Source organism: Emys orbicularis, chromosome 8 (assembly GCF_028017835.1).
Source record: "Emys orbicularis isolate rEmyOrb1 chromosome 8, rEmyOrb1.hap1, whole genome shotgun sequence".
NCBI classification, from domain to species: domain Eukaryota; kingdom Metazoa; phylum Chordata; order Testudines; family Emydidae; genus Emys; species Emys orbicularis.
Window position 1 is genome coordinate 29,188,022 of NC_088690.1, and position 15,866 is coordinate 29,203,887.

Sequence of the window (15,866 nt, forward strand, 5' to 3'; positions counted from 1 at the left end):
CTCTTGCTAATTTTTTTGTTTTGTATTTGTATTCCAGCACATGGGTGTCCTGCAGACATTCCCCGTATGTGTTTGCTCTGACTAGTGAGGGAAGCTACACTGTTAATTATTGCAGAATTTTAAACAAATTCTGGCCCTTTATAGCGTATGTCTTCACTGCAGAGTTAGCTCAGGCTCTAGCCCAAGTGGTTGTCCCTAACCCTTGTCCATCCACACAGAAAAGCCTCCATCATGAATTTGAGGGTGCTTTAAGCCTGGGCTAGCTGGCATAACTGAGGATATAGGCTTGAGCTTTGGTTTTGCTTCAGCCTAGGCTGGCAACCTGCCTACTTTTCAGTGAGAAGGCAGGCTAATCAAGCCTGAGTTCTGTTAGTCCTCTAATCGTAACCTACAATTTTACCTGGCTGTACTTTCTTGTGTACTTCCTCCCTTCTTCGCTGGAAGTTACCCACGCTGGCTAGCATTTTCATCCCAGATTTGCCTGCCCCATTTCTGCTGCATTTCTATAACATATGAACAGAGATGCTATCCAAGAAATCCACCTCCCATGCTACCAGTTGGCCTGAACCTGATAGTAGCCTTTTGGTAAATCTGTGGTGTGATATCGATAAGATGCATAATTTTGGGAAATGTACCCCAAATGACACTTTTTTAATGTTTAGTGGACAGGAAAGAAACAGGCAGAGAAGTCATTTGGGTGCCCTACAAAACACTTTGTGGTTTGAAGACTGAATTCCTTAATGACATTTTAATTAAAAGTTCTTGATGCCAAATGCTATTTGCTTTCACCTTCAAAACTTCATTAGTAATACGTAACTCCAGTTGGAAGTTTATTTACTTTAAGTATTGTTCTCACATCACTGCCACAACCTTAAGCACCATGGTAGACAGGAGAGAGAGCACAACCTGCAGATTAATACTTAAAGTGGCACAGTTTCATGGACTGCGAGAACCATGGGACTGGGAGAACCCAGCAGACTAGTTTTAATACAGCACTATTGTGGAGACATTTATGCAGGCCTGGCATGAGTAGGATTTGCATTGAGGCTGCTTCACCCGTGCTAGGCTAGTCTGGGTTAACTCTGCAGTGAAGATGTATCCATAGTTGTGAAGATCTTAATTCAAAATGCTGAATTGATGCAGAGCTAGCTGTCTTTCTGAGACTATAGATAACCACAGAGCCCTGCTATTGCTTGTTGTTTTTTGAAGCAGCAACTGAATAAAATTAAAACAATACTGTGGCTAATTTCACTGCTGCTATTTCAAAATCTTGTGGGCAGCTCCGAAACTTACCAGAATTATGTCATTTTCAGTCTGCTGCTGCTTGGGGAAGCTGAGCACTAGAGCTTGGAAAATCTTAACTCTAGGAAAGGCAGAGACTGAAGTATTCATGAGAGAGAGAGAGACCCCCCAAAAAAGGACTGGGGTACAGGAGCAATGGGGTGGGGAGAGAGAGAGAGATCAAAAACCACTTCTTCTGGCAGGCAAATCTGGGAATTAAGGAGGGCTTCAAATTTATGAGGCACCCAAAAGACCCAAGTTGATACAAAAGACAGAATTCACTAGCAAGGTTCTCAGGGAAGCATTCTTGTAAAATCCCAGCATCTTTTCCTAGCAGCCTGGAGTGAATGCTGTACTTCTTACCATGGTATTGTCTAAGGAGTTTGCTGGTGTGACCCCTGCATGTCTTTCATATCAATATATGAATAGTAGGTGTCTTGTACATTTTAATTTTCAAGATGTGATTTAGGTACTGTATTTAAATTGAACCAGTCACCATGGTGCTTGAGTGCTAAACCCACTAATTTAAGGAAGTCTATCATAATAGGACTAGGAAATCTCCAGGCTACATGGCTCAAAGAGCATGTTTTGTGGATTGCTAAGTAGTTCTCAGTCTAGTGTTCTACATGTACAGGTTTGCCTAAAACTCTGTTACTTTACTAACTTCAAAATGGCAGTATTTAAACAGAAGTTTTTCCGTTAGGAAACCACCATGTGTATATCACTTATTTCTAGCCACCCATGAAAATTTTGGAGACTTTCCAGAAAAGACCACCATGGGAGACCCTGACCAAAATTCTAGAAGCCACAGAGCTCTTTGCATGAGCTGACTAGCTTGCCCATACCATGGTCCAATCTCGCATTGGTTTTTATTTTTTACCAACTATCTTTCACATTGTCAAAACTCAGATATTTTGCTTTTGTTGAGGTTATCAGTTGAGTGAGGTCATTTGGTTTCTATTTGGAGAAGATTAATTGAAAAGCTAATTCATCTCCTGGGAGACATCCTAATACTTAGCACTTATGTCTGTTTTCATCTCCAAAGACTTTTACAGGGGTTAACAAATCCACACTTCAGCCACGTGCGTTTTCGAATTATTCCCATTTCATAGAGGGAAGACTGAGATAGCGAGGTTATGACTTGGTCAAGATCACAGAGTGAGTGGGTGTAAGAGGTGGACTTAGAACATTGGAGAATTCCAGTCCTATATTTAGACCATACCGCTCTTCCAGTTGTTAGTGTACCATGTTTCACTCATAAAACATTCATATTTATCTGTATAAAGGGTAGCTCTAGGGCTATAAAATTAAGCAATTGGTGTTTTTCACAGAATGAACTAAGGGCTGGTCCACACTAAGCCCCCAGTTCGAACTAAGATACGCAACTTCAGCTACGTGAATAACGTAGCTGAAGTCGAAGTATCTTAGTTCAAACTTAAAGGTACTTACCGCGGGTCCACACGCGGCAGGCAGGCTCCCCCGTCGACTCCGCCTACTCCTCTCGAGAGCAGGATTACCGGCGTCGACGGCGAGCACTTCCGGGATCGATTTATCGCGTCTAGACAAGACGCGATAAATCGATCCCAGAAGATCGATTGCTTGCCGCCGAACCAGCGGGTAAGTATAGACGTACCCTAAGTAAATATATTATTTTCTGAAACAAGATTAGCCTATGCATTCTCTGTATGTATTTGTATATTGTGTCAGTAGTTGGAGAGTAGAGATTTCATAGAATATTTCATTTTATGACACTGATTATCTTTGCAGATTTTAAATGATTATATCACAGTCCCTGGAATTGAAATTAAATTGTGTGTTGATAAAGGGCATGCTAAATGCCAAGCAGAAACTGGCATTTAGCACAGCAGATGCGGTGTTTGTAGTAGTGCTCAGTGTTTAGTTTTGATCAGTTTAATTTTTGCTTTCTTTCCATGCATCCTATCCATAGATTTCCCTCCCCCACCCCACCCCCAAATTTCTGGCTTGTTGGCTCGTGGGGGTGGGTGGGTTGTACTTGAGAAAAACAAATACATATCTCTCAGTGTTCGTGTGGAGGAGGCAGGGGAAAAAAGGCAGAGTAATTCAAATTGTCATCGTTCAGTACTAGCTGTACCTGTGACCCCCTCTGTAGTGTCTGAGTGCACTCCCAATGTGTGAGACCTCGTGCCTTCATCTCTGTGAGTGGAATCCCCACGATTCTCCCACTCTTACACCAGGTCCTAGGATGCAGTACCCTGTGTATTGATCGTGCTTACTCCAGCAGACCTGACTTGGCTCAGGCTCTGCAGTTTTTCCCTTCAGGAGCTTGTGACCAGCAGTGAATACAGTGACCCAAATTGTCTCCTTAAAACAGAATATTGTTTAATCTTAACAGGAGGAAAAAAACATAGCACAAGAGAAAAAGGATTTTAAAAAAACCTCCAAAAGGTCTGCACATGTTTGTCTTACATAGAATCTTAGGTAGGTCTAGCTTACCTCAGACACTTAACCTCTGGGGGGCCTGGGTCTCAGTCTGTTCCTGTTAAGTGTCTCTGACAATTCCCACACCCCGAGAGAGAGCGAGTCCTTTTAAATTTAGTCATTCATTGTTCTCTCTTCCCAAGCATTCGTTAGCCCTGATAGTCCAAAACCATTTAGGTGAATTCTGCAGTTGATCAAGCATGAGCATCAAAATTAATATCATTGTCTACGAAGTGTTGGAAAAGTGTATTTTAGGATCTAACTCCCCAACTTCCTGAATGCATTTCCTGACAATCCTGCTATTGAATTAACTCTGTATATGCATATAGTAATCAAACAGAACATATAATATTCATAAATTATTACAGTGCAGCTGAAAATCAGTCACCTTAAATTAGGTTCACTCATGCAAATCAGTGTTTTGAAAGAGTTTTTTGCTCTATTGTACGATACTGGGACTGAAATTTTTGTTGTGAATTATTTTGGTGATATTGCCTTCTATTTCTGTGCTAGCCGACACCCACTGTACCGCTCACATAAACAGTCTTTAGAACAAGGTAAAGGGCAGGAAAAAAATCATACGCTTTAAGGTCAGAAGGGACCATCATGAACGTCATGTGATCTCCTGCACATTGCAGGACACAGAACCTTGCCTATAGACCCATAACCTCTGGCTGAGTTACTGAAGTCCTCAAATCAAGATTTAAAGACTTCAAGTTACAGAGAATCCACCATTAATACTAGTTTAAACCTGCAAGTGACCCTGTGCTGCAGAGGAAAGCGAACCTCCCTCCCCCCGTGCCCCGCTTCCAGCAGATTATAGTAGTTGTAATCCAACATAATGCAGTACATCTAGTTTTTATTTATTATTATTTATTTGTTATATCATTGAGTTGGGACTGACTAACTTAAAGAAAAACACTCGATCGCCTCAGAAATCTCGCAAACAGCTTATTTCTATGACTTTTCATTAAAAAGTGAAAGTGAAACCTTCTCTTCCTAGATAAGAGCATTTAGCTGTGTGAGTTGTGTTGTCTTTTTGTGTGTTTTGCTTTAATACCTTCTACTCAAACATTCTGTGATATAGCATGATCCATTTTCTCTATGTGGGGGAAGATTGGTTCTTTCTGTAGTCTATTCTTGGGGGATTAGGGGAGCAGGTTAGAATTAATTTGTTTTCTCTATGTGTTTGTTGTGGAAATGCATAAAACTTTTTTTTCTTTCTTTCCTCTCTTGATCATCTCATCTGTGTGGGTGAATGTTCCTGCAAACCCTTGGTGAACGTATATAGAGACCTTTGGTATGCTCATTCTTTCATTAGAGCCCAAAGTCACAGACTGTTATAAAAACAATGAATAAAAAACCAAACAAGTCCAATCATAACATTGAAAAATGGCTAAAATGTGCACTTGAGGGAAACTTGGAAGTTGTCATTTGATAAATCTATCACTTTACATGGTCTTGTCACAGTTTGGCACCCCAAAAAGTGATTTTTGTATGATATTTTCCTGGTACTGGCCACTGGTATCAACCCATTAACATGAATGTTGCTTATGTATTTAAAAAAACAATACCTACAAAATTTAAATGCAGGTGTTGGTGTTCTGAGACCAGGGTTAAAATGTTCAAAAGTGCCTAACTCCTGTTTTCCAAAGTTTCTTTGATATTTAAGTGGTTAAGTCACACTGACAATTATTTGAGTTTTACTGGGGCTTAGGAGTCTTGGTAGGGCTGGAAAATGGGACCTAGGCTATGTCTACAGTAGAAGTGCTTTACCAGTGTAGGAATATCAGTATACTAGGCTGACAAAACGCTACTAGTATAGATGCAGCAATACTCATAAAGATGCGCTCTTCACCAGTCTAGTAAAACCCAACTTCCATGAGCTAAACAAGCTATATTGGTTAAAAGCACAGCTTTGCCGGTATAGCTACGTTTACAGTAGGGGCTTTTTTGAGCATGTCGGTCAGGGATCACCTCTCTTCTTTCCCCTGACCAACATAGAAGTCTGTAGGGTAGATATAGTCTTAGGCTCCTAAGTCACTTAGGTGCTTTTGAAAATTTTACCTCCAGATGTTTTTATGGTAAGGGCTTTTTTCCCCAGTTAATTATAACATACTATATGTAACATTGTAACATACTGTAAACATGAAGTATGTTATAATATGCATATTTAAAGGATAAATAAGTGGGATCCAGAAACTTTGTTTAAAGAAGCTATTTTTAACGTTGCCTCTGAAGAGAGCAGACCAAAAGCGACATAGGATAAGGTAGAGGATTTATATGGAAGAAGAACTCCCGTGGCCTCTTGGAGTTCTAGGGTTGAACAGCATTTTTTCCTCATGTTTCAGGCAACTTGAATATCTCTCCAGAATGCTATATTTTTTTTTAATATTTAGCAAATAGTTTTATTCCATAATTAGAATAGAGTAGAAAGGGATGATTACTTGTAAAATGCTCTAGTTCATAAAGTATCTGTGAAATTAAATAATTAAATATGGGAAGAATTTAAAATATATATATATATATATATATATATATATATACATACTAAACCGACAATGACAGATGCCCTGGGGATGTTTAGTGAGGCCAAAAATGTCAATGAAAGAATATGATTCAGTGAGGAATAACAAAACGTATAACATTTTGTTAATTTTTTGGGTCTGCTCTGCAGTAGGGGGGTGAAGTGCTTTATGTAATAATGCTTCATACTCCATAAGTTTTGATGTTCTTCCACCTACTCCAAAAAACCCCAAAATAAAACAAAACCTGAACTGTTTTTTTTTTCTTATCTTTATTAACATGAAATATTTTTTCAGGTTACTTGAATGTAATTCAAAGTTAGGTTTATAAAACTTGGTCAAAAAGTGACTGCCCTATTCTTCTTTCCCTACTGGTTCAAAGACAATCAGGTGTGAAATCAGATGTTCATAGTTCCTCTTGTAGTAAGGAGGAGTTTCATGCCAGGGGAAGCCCTATCCATTACTCTCCTTAAATGAGATTAGGTGAAAGAGTTTTGTCATCATGTTTACATAATTTTAGTTTACACTAATGTGTAATTAGACAATACTGGACATAGAAACAACCTATCTAAATACATACAAAACAAGCTGAACTTAAAATATAAATCAACCCAGGTGACTTTAAATCTTGTTAAAATATGTAGAATCTGTTTGCCCCACACAAGGTTGTGTTTAGGTTTACGTGGCCTTCCTGCGTAATAAAGTTGGGCAACACTGCTTTAAACATTGCTCATGTCTTTAAGACTGCATCTGCTCTGAGGATTTTCTGAATTTCCCCCTGCACTGATGCCTCTCCCCCTGTGCCAGCAGTGCAGACCAGCCACTGGCATTTTTATCCTAGTGTTGTCTGACTTCAGATCTAGATGGCATGGTAGTAAAAATACCAGTGGCTAGTCTGCTTTAGGGATCCTACCATTTGCTAGAACCGCTGGAGCTGCACCAGTACTAGAGCAATGGTAGGGGAATTTTAAAAAATATTCTGTATAGATGAGGCATATATATTCTTTGAGTAAGCAAACAATAGGAACATCCTGACTCATCACATGATTGTTTTTAGCCAATCATAAAACAGTATTTTCTTTTTTAGCAGCAGAAATGACAATATACTTGTTAAAAAATATGTTTCTGTATACCGCTCAGAAAACACTTGATTATGTTGAATTTTTTTAGAAATTACCTGTAGCCAAACTCATCAATACAGAAAACCTACCACTTCTAATCTCGTGTTATGTGGAGTGACCCCAAGAAAACAAAATAAACATGAGTTATTAATGGTGATTCTTTGAATGTTTCAGAATAACAATAAAAACTGAAAAAGCCCCTGTTTTTCATTGCATCTATAAAATATCCTACACTGATTTGGCTGATAAAGACGTAGGATTAAAATATCTGAAAAGTGATCTTGGATTACAATATGCTAGTGCACATTTTAAACAGTCGTCCAGAATTGTACTGTTGCTACATTGCTTTAATTTCAAATGGGAAATTAATACCTTAAAAGTTTATTCTCTGACTGTGGGCATCTCTAATGTGCAGTGTTGTAGCCCTGTGTTTTGTCTTTGCTTGCGATAATGCTGTACAATTTGTACTTCTGCTTGCAATCAGTCTTTAAATAAAGGTGATGGGGGAAAAAAGGCAATGAGAATTATTTTGTTCTCCAATTATTGAAAGTATAACTTTGCCTTAGGTGAATGTAGATTATTTGCAAAGTGCAGGTTTTTCCCAATCAATTTGAGAATGCTTAACATCACCTTAAAGACTGCTTGCATGTGCAGTATTGTGGGCCATTAGATTTAAAGTAGATTAAGTAATTTATATAGAAATATGTAGTATTCCAAGAGAGTTAGGGGTCTACTGGAGGTACTGTAGAAATCTTAGAGATGCTGATGCTTGCTTTGTATTTAGTAAAAGCAATTCATCTATTTAGTGTACGAGAACTGAAGAGGAGTTTATCATGTACTTTTATTTAAAGAAACCATACTTAATAGATACATGTTTCAAACAGCTGCATTACATGTTTAGTGAATTGAACTTGAGAACATTTTTTGTATTTTCAGTGAAAGAATTCCTAGCCAAAGCCAAAGAAGATTTCTTAAGAAAATGGGAAAGCCCCCCTCAGGTAAGGAACTATGATTTAAAATACAAATGCACTGCATGACTCTGACTAGGAGCTTTTATGGAAATGAGTTCAGTATCCAGTACTCAGATACTACTGTGGTGGGAGCTACAGAAAATTGAAGATATTTTCAGTACAAAAACTGTTGAGGGAGTGTCCATGCAAAGAATTTAACCGCATTATTTGTAATTGCAGTTGAGATCAGCAAAGATGCTTCGGTTGTTGGTTTCAGAAGCTTGGGAAAGAGCATTTTTAGTGATAGGTTCCTTGCTATGAAATTCATTCTTACTGACAATTTGATAATTTGAATCTCGCCACTCTTATGTCCTATTACAACTGGCTTTTTGTAACAGGACACCTTGTATATCCTGGACATTCCCCTTGGAAATTTCTCTCCTGGTTCGTAATCCTTTGGCTTTAGGGAGAAGTTTCCCTCTTGATGAGTGAGAGTGCATAGTATATGCTTCCTATTTGGAGGAAAAGTTGTAATTTTACTTACTTTTCAAATAGCATCAAATATTGAGGTGATAGATCTCTTTTTTATAAATGTGTTCAAATATGAATTCTAGACAATGTATGAATAGTAGTTCCTCAATACATTCCCACATAGAATTCTCTGTAGCACTTAATTTTGGAAACTTGATGGTGACTGTAATCTTTTGCAGGTTTTGTTTTCTTTTTTCTTGTGTTAACATCATGATTTCTTTGCAGCTAAATTCTCACTGCTTGCTGCATAACATTTTGATAACAATATTTGTCATTTTTAAACATACATTAAATTAAGTCCCTTTCTATTTTAATGCAAGCACTATTACAGTTCTCTCAATCCAGGTTCATTGTGTGAAATTATATTAACGTTAGTTAGCGCTCTAGTTTTTTAGTTTTGACAGAAGAAATTGCATCCATCCTCTTTGATAAATGACTACATTTCCCATCACTAAGTGTCTCTATGTACCAAAACTGTAATCATTATTTATTAATCTGTTATACTTTTTTGTGTACATGTAGAATACTGCTGGCCTAGATGACTTTGAGAGACAAAAAACCCTTGGAACAGGATCATTTGGGCGAGTTATGTTGGTGAAATATAAATCCACAGAACAGTATTATGCTATGAAGATACTGGATAAACAGAAGGTTGGAGCATTTTATAATTATACTAATTTGTGTGGTTAAAAACTGTCTTTGCCAGCAGAGAGCATGCTGTTCATTGAAATCATTATCTGTGGTCTGAAAAAATGTTGCATCCTATTATTTTCACTTTTCATGCTGTTACGGTGGGTTTTAGCTGGCACTTCTGCCTCTGACAGGAAAATAGAGTTGTTGCTTTTCTTTAACAATTCTGCGAGAGAATTACCTTGTCCTAAGGATTCAATTTTTTTTTTAAAAGGCATAAGTAAAAAATAAATCCTGCAGTCTAGTCATAGCATTTCACACTTGTATGTGGATGCTCATAGTTCATTCCCTGGCTCTTTGGATTTGTAGTGTTTTGAAGAGAATATGTTTTGTTCACCCATCTTTTTTTTTTTTTTTTTTGTCCATTGTCCTATTATGTTTTCTTTTTTTATTGTGTGGATTTTTTTCTTTCTTTGTTATAACCTATTTTGATTAGGGCTGTTAATTAATCGCAGTTAACGCCTGCAATTAACTTAAAGCAAAATTAATGCATTAATCGCATACCTGGGGGCAGGGTGAGAGGCATCAGCGGCGGGAGGGCTGTGCAGCTCTGGAGTCAGGGGAGGGAGGGCTAGAGCAATCCAAGCCTGCAGCTTCCCAGGCAGCAGGGGGGTAGAGTTGCCAGGCATACAGTTTTTTACCAGAATGGCCAGTCGAAAATGGACCCTGGCTGCTCCAGTCAGGCTGCCAAAAGTCCGGTTGGCCACAGTGGCCAGCTCCGCACAGCTCCCGGAAGTGGCCGGCATGTCCCTCTGGCTCCTAGGCACAGGGGCGGCCCGGGGGCTCTGCGCATTGCGCCTGTCAGTGATTCCTGGCCAATGGGAACTGCAGAGTCGGCACTTGGGGCGCAGGCAGTGCACGGAGGTCCCCTGGCTGCCCCAGCACCTAGGAGCTGGTGGGACATGCTGGCCACTGCGGCCAATGGGAGCTGCAGGGACCGTTCCTGCAGACAGGGGCAGCGCATGGAGACCCATAGCCTGCACCCCCTCCTGCACCCAAACCCCCTACCCCAGCCCTGAGCCCCCTCCCATACCCAAACTCCCTCCTGGAGCCTGTACCCCCTCACACACTCCAGCCCCCTCCCAGAGCCCGCACTCCTGTCCCAGCCCAGAGCCCCCTCCTGCAACCCAAACCCCTCATCCCAGAGCCCACACCCCCAGCTGGACCACACCCACACACACACACACACACACACACACACAACCCCCTGCCCCAGCCTGGAGTGCCCTCCCATACTCGGAACCCCTTGGCCCCACCCCCCAGTCAGGAGCCCCCCTCCTGGACCACAAACTCCTCACCCCCAGCCCCACCCTAGAGCCCTCACCCCCAGCCAGAGCCCTCACTTCCTCCCACACTCCAAGACTCTGTCTCAGCCCAGATCCCCCGACCGGAGCCCCCTCCTACACCCCAAACCCCTCATGCCTGGCCCCACCCCAGAGACTGCACCCCAGCCGGAGCCCTTACCCCCTCTTGCACCCCCACCTCTGCCCCAGCCCAGTGAAAATGAGCGAGGGTGGGGCAGAGCGAGTGAAGGAGGGAGGGGGGATGGAGTGAGAAGTGGCGTGGCCTGGGGAAGAGGCGGGGGAAGGGTGTTCAGTTTTCTGCAATCAGAAATTTGACAACCCTAGCGGGCGGGGAGGGTAGGGGGGGCTGAAGCCCAGAGCCCCCAGCCCAGAGCTTATATTTGAAAATATAGAAACCCCTGAAAAAAATTAAATAAATGGTATTCTAATATTATTTAACAGTGTGATTAAAACTGATTAATCATAATTAATTTTTTTAATTACTTGACAGCCCTAATTTTGATTATTTTTTTGGGGTTTGCCACTCCTTGTTTCCCCACTCAACAGACGGCTGCATGTTGCCAGGACAGGTGAACTGAGTGCCAAGGGAACAAAGATGAGCAGCATAGGCCAGTTGGCTGTTTGAATTTGCAGCCCTGTATGCGTGAGCTACTCCTATGTCTTGCTGGATTTTTGACTGTTGGGAAGGCAGTCATTTTCGAATGAGTTGTCTGCTGTTTGTCCTGTATCCAGGGTGGTGCAGCTTTCACTGCTTCACTGCTCCTACTCTGCCCACTAAAATAGTCTGGTATCACTAGATTGGGTAATCCTATATGTGTGCAAAATAAACAATATGTATTGTACTGGCACTAAATTTTAAAGAGTAAAACTTTTCAAGTTCAGAGAATTTGACACATAATTTATTAACTAGATATTACTAAGAAGAGATTTTGTTTTGACATGGGTCTGATTAAATATATACCATGTGTAGTACTCTTTGCTTACTACAATTAGTACTATCGACAGTTCAAATAGTGTTTAAAGAAAGTCTAATTAGTGGTTTCTTATTAGGTAGTTCCTACATTTTTCAATTATGATTGTTCAGGAATGTCTTTGCTTCATAGCAACCATTAGCAATGACGTTTCACAGAATATGCTAAAAAGATCATGTTAAAAAAGTACAGAAACAGCTGATTTTAAAGATAAAATTTTTGCTTTTAATTATCTTTTGCTCAGATGTAACTGACTAGGGTTTAGATGGAATCTGCTCAAACATTCTTCAGCATAAGCAAACTGTATTTGTATAGCAGTGGTTCTCAAACTTTTGTACTGGTGACCCCTTTCACATAGCAAGTCTCTGAGTGCGACCCCCCCCGTATACATTTAAAAACACTTTTTAATATATTTAACACCATTATAAATGCTGGAAGCAAAGCGGGGTTTGGGGTGGAGGCGTAAAGCTCATGACCCCCCATGTAATAACCTCGCAACCCTCTCAGGGGTCCCGACCCCCCATTTGAGAACACCTGGTGTATAGTGAGCTTCTAAAATTGAAAATTATCTTGCTACATGTTGATACAATGTAGCTCAAGAACTTTGAAGGACACTTTGGATCAAGAGTCCACAAATTTTTCATAGCGTGGACCACAAGCTAATAGAGATTGCCTAGTTGGATCATTTCATCTCCATTCTTTATACCATAGTCATACTCCATGTTCATTCATGATCATATAACATACCTGTAACAGCTATAGTAATTGCTTAATTAGGGTGTGTCTACACTAGCAAGTTTCTGCGCCACAAGTTATGCCACTTTTATTAAAACACTGGAATTAAGCCACTGTTGCATGTCCACACTGTGCTCCTTGTGATGCTGGAGCGCATCCACATTAGCAGCTCTTGCAATGGCAAAGACAGCAGTGCATTGTGGTAGTTATCCCACTGTGCAACTGGCTGCAGGGTGCTTTGGGAAGGGTTTGCAATGCCTCATGGGGCAGGCACAGCATCACATGATGCAGGTTTCCCAATCCCATTGTTCCATGAGCATCCTACTACATTGCCAGCTGCTTTTCAACTGAAGTGTGTGGGGGGGAGAGAGTGTGTGACAGGAAGTGTATGTGTGTATGGAGAAGAGGAGAGAGACTGTGTTTTGGGGGACACACACCAGCCCCCGCCTTCCTCCCTGGGCGCGCGCTCTCTCTCTCTCACACACCCACTTAAAGGGGAGGGGCGCATATCTCCAGGGCAGCTGAGTTCAAAACAATGAGCAGAGCGGTCACTTGAGGCATTATGGGACAGCTCCAGAGGCCAATTACAGCGCAGAAAGCAATCAACTGTCCACACTGGCAATAGAGCGCTTGAGCCTCTGCACAAATAGCCTTACGACTCTGGTCGAGGTGGGTTTTTTTGCAGCACTGCAACTGAGGAGTTTCTGCGTTCTGGCTTGACAGTGTGTGCATGGCTGCAGTTTGAGCGCAAAAAGCTGCTTTACTGCGCAGAAACTTCTCAGTGTAGACAAACCCTTAGATGGAGGAGTAAATCTAGGAAAGAATTGAAAATATTTTTAGCTCTCTGATTTAGCAGCTGGAAATAAAGAGGAGAACCAACACTATGCACAGCTTTCCACAGACTACAGAGAGAGCTGCTGTTTTATACATTTGCTATCTATTGAAAATTGAAATGCCTTGCTAAGGTTTGAATCACTTCTGTTATGCCACTCTACATTTTATTAATAGTTGTTTTTTTAATCACATCTACTTTAGATTCAATAAACACTATAATTTGCTTAAATTTCATTTTAAACGAAGTTGGAATTTTAGGATGCAAAGTAATATTGTTAAACTAATCTATAACTTTTGTTTATTTTTTATGGTAAAGCATATTTTTATGGTGACAGGTTTTTATGGTTTGCAGATAATTTTTCATCTAGAACTTGTTCAGGAATATAATGCTTGTAATTCAGATTGTAAGGTCCTAAGACTAAGACTTCTCATATTATTTGTTTGTAAGGCATTATGACACATTTATGACACTATATAAATAATTTAATGCAAAAAAATACATTAAAAGAACATTACAAAGTGAAGGGCTCAAAAATTAGGAAATGTCAGAATTAAGGTTGCCCATGCAATTTTAATTCAGTTTCTTGCACATACGGATTATCTATATAATAAGATTCCAGAAATGTCAATCCGTGTATCACACTGAAGCCTAAAATGGCTGAGTCAGTGTGAAGAAATGGAAACAGCTACAAATATGGTTGAGAGCACTTTTTGTTCAGCATATTAGCAGGTTGTCATCACTGGGATTTGCAATCTGTTACCATCCAGATTTTAAGTTCTCAGCCATTTTGACTTTACAAATTACATCCCTGTGATAGCAAAGTGTACATCTGTGCCATGCCAAGAGTTCTTAGATCATTATGATATTAGAGGTCCTCAAACAATCACCACCCTTACTCTATGTTGAATTCTAGTTACCATCTTGTTACTGTGTGTGGTGTCCTATCATCTAAGAGAGAGGGGAGGAGATCTGACTGATTAAAAAAGAGAATTGTATGCAATTTTCAGTCAGCTGAAGAAAGTTGCCTTCCATTCCACAGACAAATGAATTTGATATATTTCCTTCTCAAAAACTCCACCAGATTCAGCAGTTAAAAATCCCTCGGAAGTCCACAGAGTTTGTGGTCATGGAGGCAGCTTTTGTCTAGAGTCAATAACAACATAACATGTTGGACCCTGAATGTCAGGGGTGATTCAGTGTTTCCTTTCTGTATTCTAAGTCAAGGTTCATCAAAGCTTAAAAATGTAATTAAAAAAACTTCAAGTATGTCCTTTCTTGGTACAGCATATCTGTAAAGTGATTGCTTGGTTTTTTTATTACATAATTACTTTTTTGAAAGGGCAAACTGAGTTGATTTGGTGAGTATAAATATCTGGGTTTGTGATTTCTGTCAGAAGAAACATTTAAAACAAAACAAACCCCCAAAAAAGAAAGAGAAAGCTTTCTCATACAAAATTTCGAGGGGGGAGGAAGGGGAGAGTGCTCTTCTACATATTACAGCTATTTTGCAACCAAAATAACTAATACAAGTAAATTTTCAGATTTGGCTGGGAACCTAGCATATCAGTTATTTACGATAGTAAGATCAGATTTCTATTTAACAAAAACACTGTTTTTGAGTGGCTCCAATTTTATCCTGATTTTCGTCGGCTTGTTTGCTCTGTTTTGTGTTTTTAAAAAAAAATGTTACATGCTACCTAAAATTGCTTTAGAAAGCCTATATTATTTGATAAAATCAATGCACCTTAGAGAGACTTTAATAGCTTAGTACCTTGATAATGAGATGGGATACAAAGCCTTTCACCTTTAGGTAACCAGTTCAAAGCTAACCCAGAGCATTAGTAACATAATTCTCAAGTCATAAGCACTTCGACCAGTTCTCACAATGGGGTATTGATAAATTGGGTGATGGGAAGTAAGGAAAACTGGAGTGATTACTTAATGCTGGAATTAAATAAAAGGAAATAGAATTATTTCCTATTAGCAATAGAAGAACAGAGAGCTGGAACCTACCATTTACTGCGTTTCGCAGTGAAGCATTTATAGTAGCCTCCAAGCAGAGGACAAGACTCAGATTTTGACACTGTTGTTAAGAGGCCTTGGAATTACTGTATACAGAAGAATATACGAAACCCATTGTGAAGTGTGGCAGATGCGACTGTTCTGAGTAAGGAAATTATTAGTTAAACCCAAATTTTCCATTATCTTCTCCTGGCTGTGGGCTTTGCAAAATGAGTGGGTCTCAGTCCTGTTCCTTGTGAGTAAGTATGTTTCATCCACAAAACTCATCATTAGGACTAATCGACACCCTTATTGATAGTCTCAGCATCTAATGGCTATGGAGATTCACTACCCTGTCACTGCTGCAGGTGACTGCCATCAGGTCGGCTGGGTACGTTGTCATGGATGTGTTAAGTTTGCCCCAGTGGTTCCTATGCTCCACTTTTGGGGATATAAAAAGGC

At 40.0% G+C, this 15,866-nt stretch overlaps 1 protein-coding gene across 1 annotated transcript in view; it reads left to right on the plus strand.

Moving 5' to 3' along the window:
- PRKACB (protein kinase cAMP-activated catalytic subunit beta) overlaps positions 1-15,866 on the plus strand; it is a 65,264-nt gene that overhangs the window by 15,115 nt on the left and 34,283 nt on the right. Inside the window, exons 2-3 of the mRNA XM_065410137.1 lie at positions 8,324-8,385; positions 9,391-9,519. Coding sequence (XP_065266209.1) covers positions 8,324-8,385; positions 9,391-9,519 — 191 coding nt within the window. The remainder of the gene's footprint in view (positions 1-8,323; positions 8,386-9,390; positions 9,520-15,866) is intronic.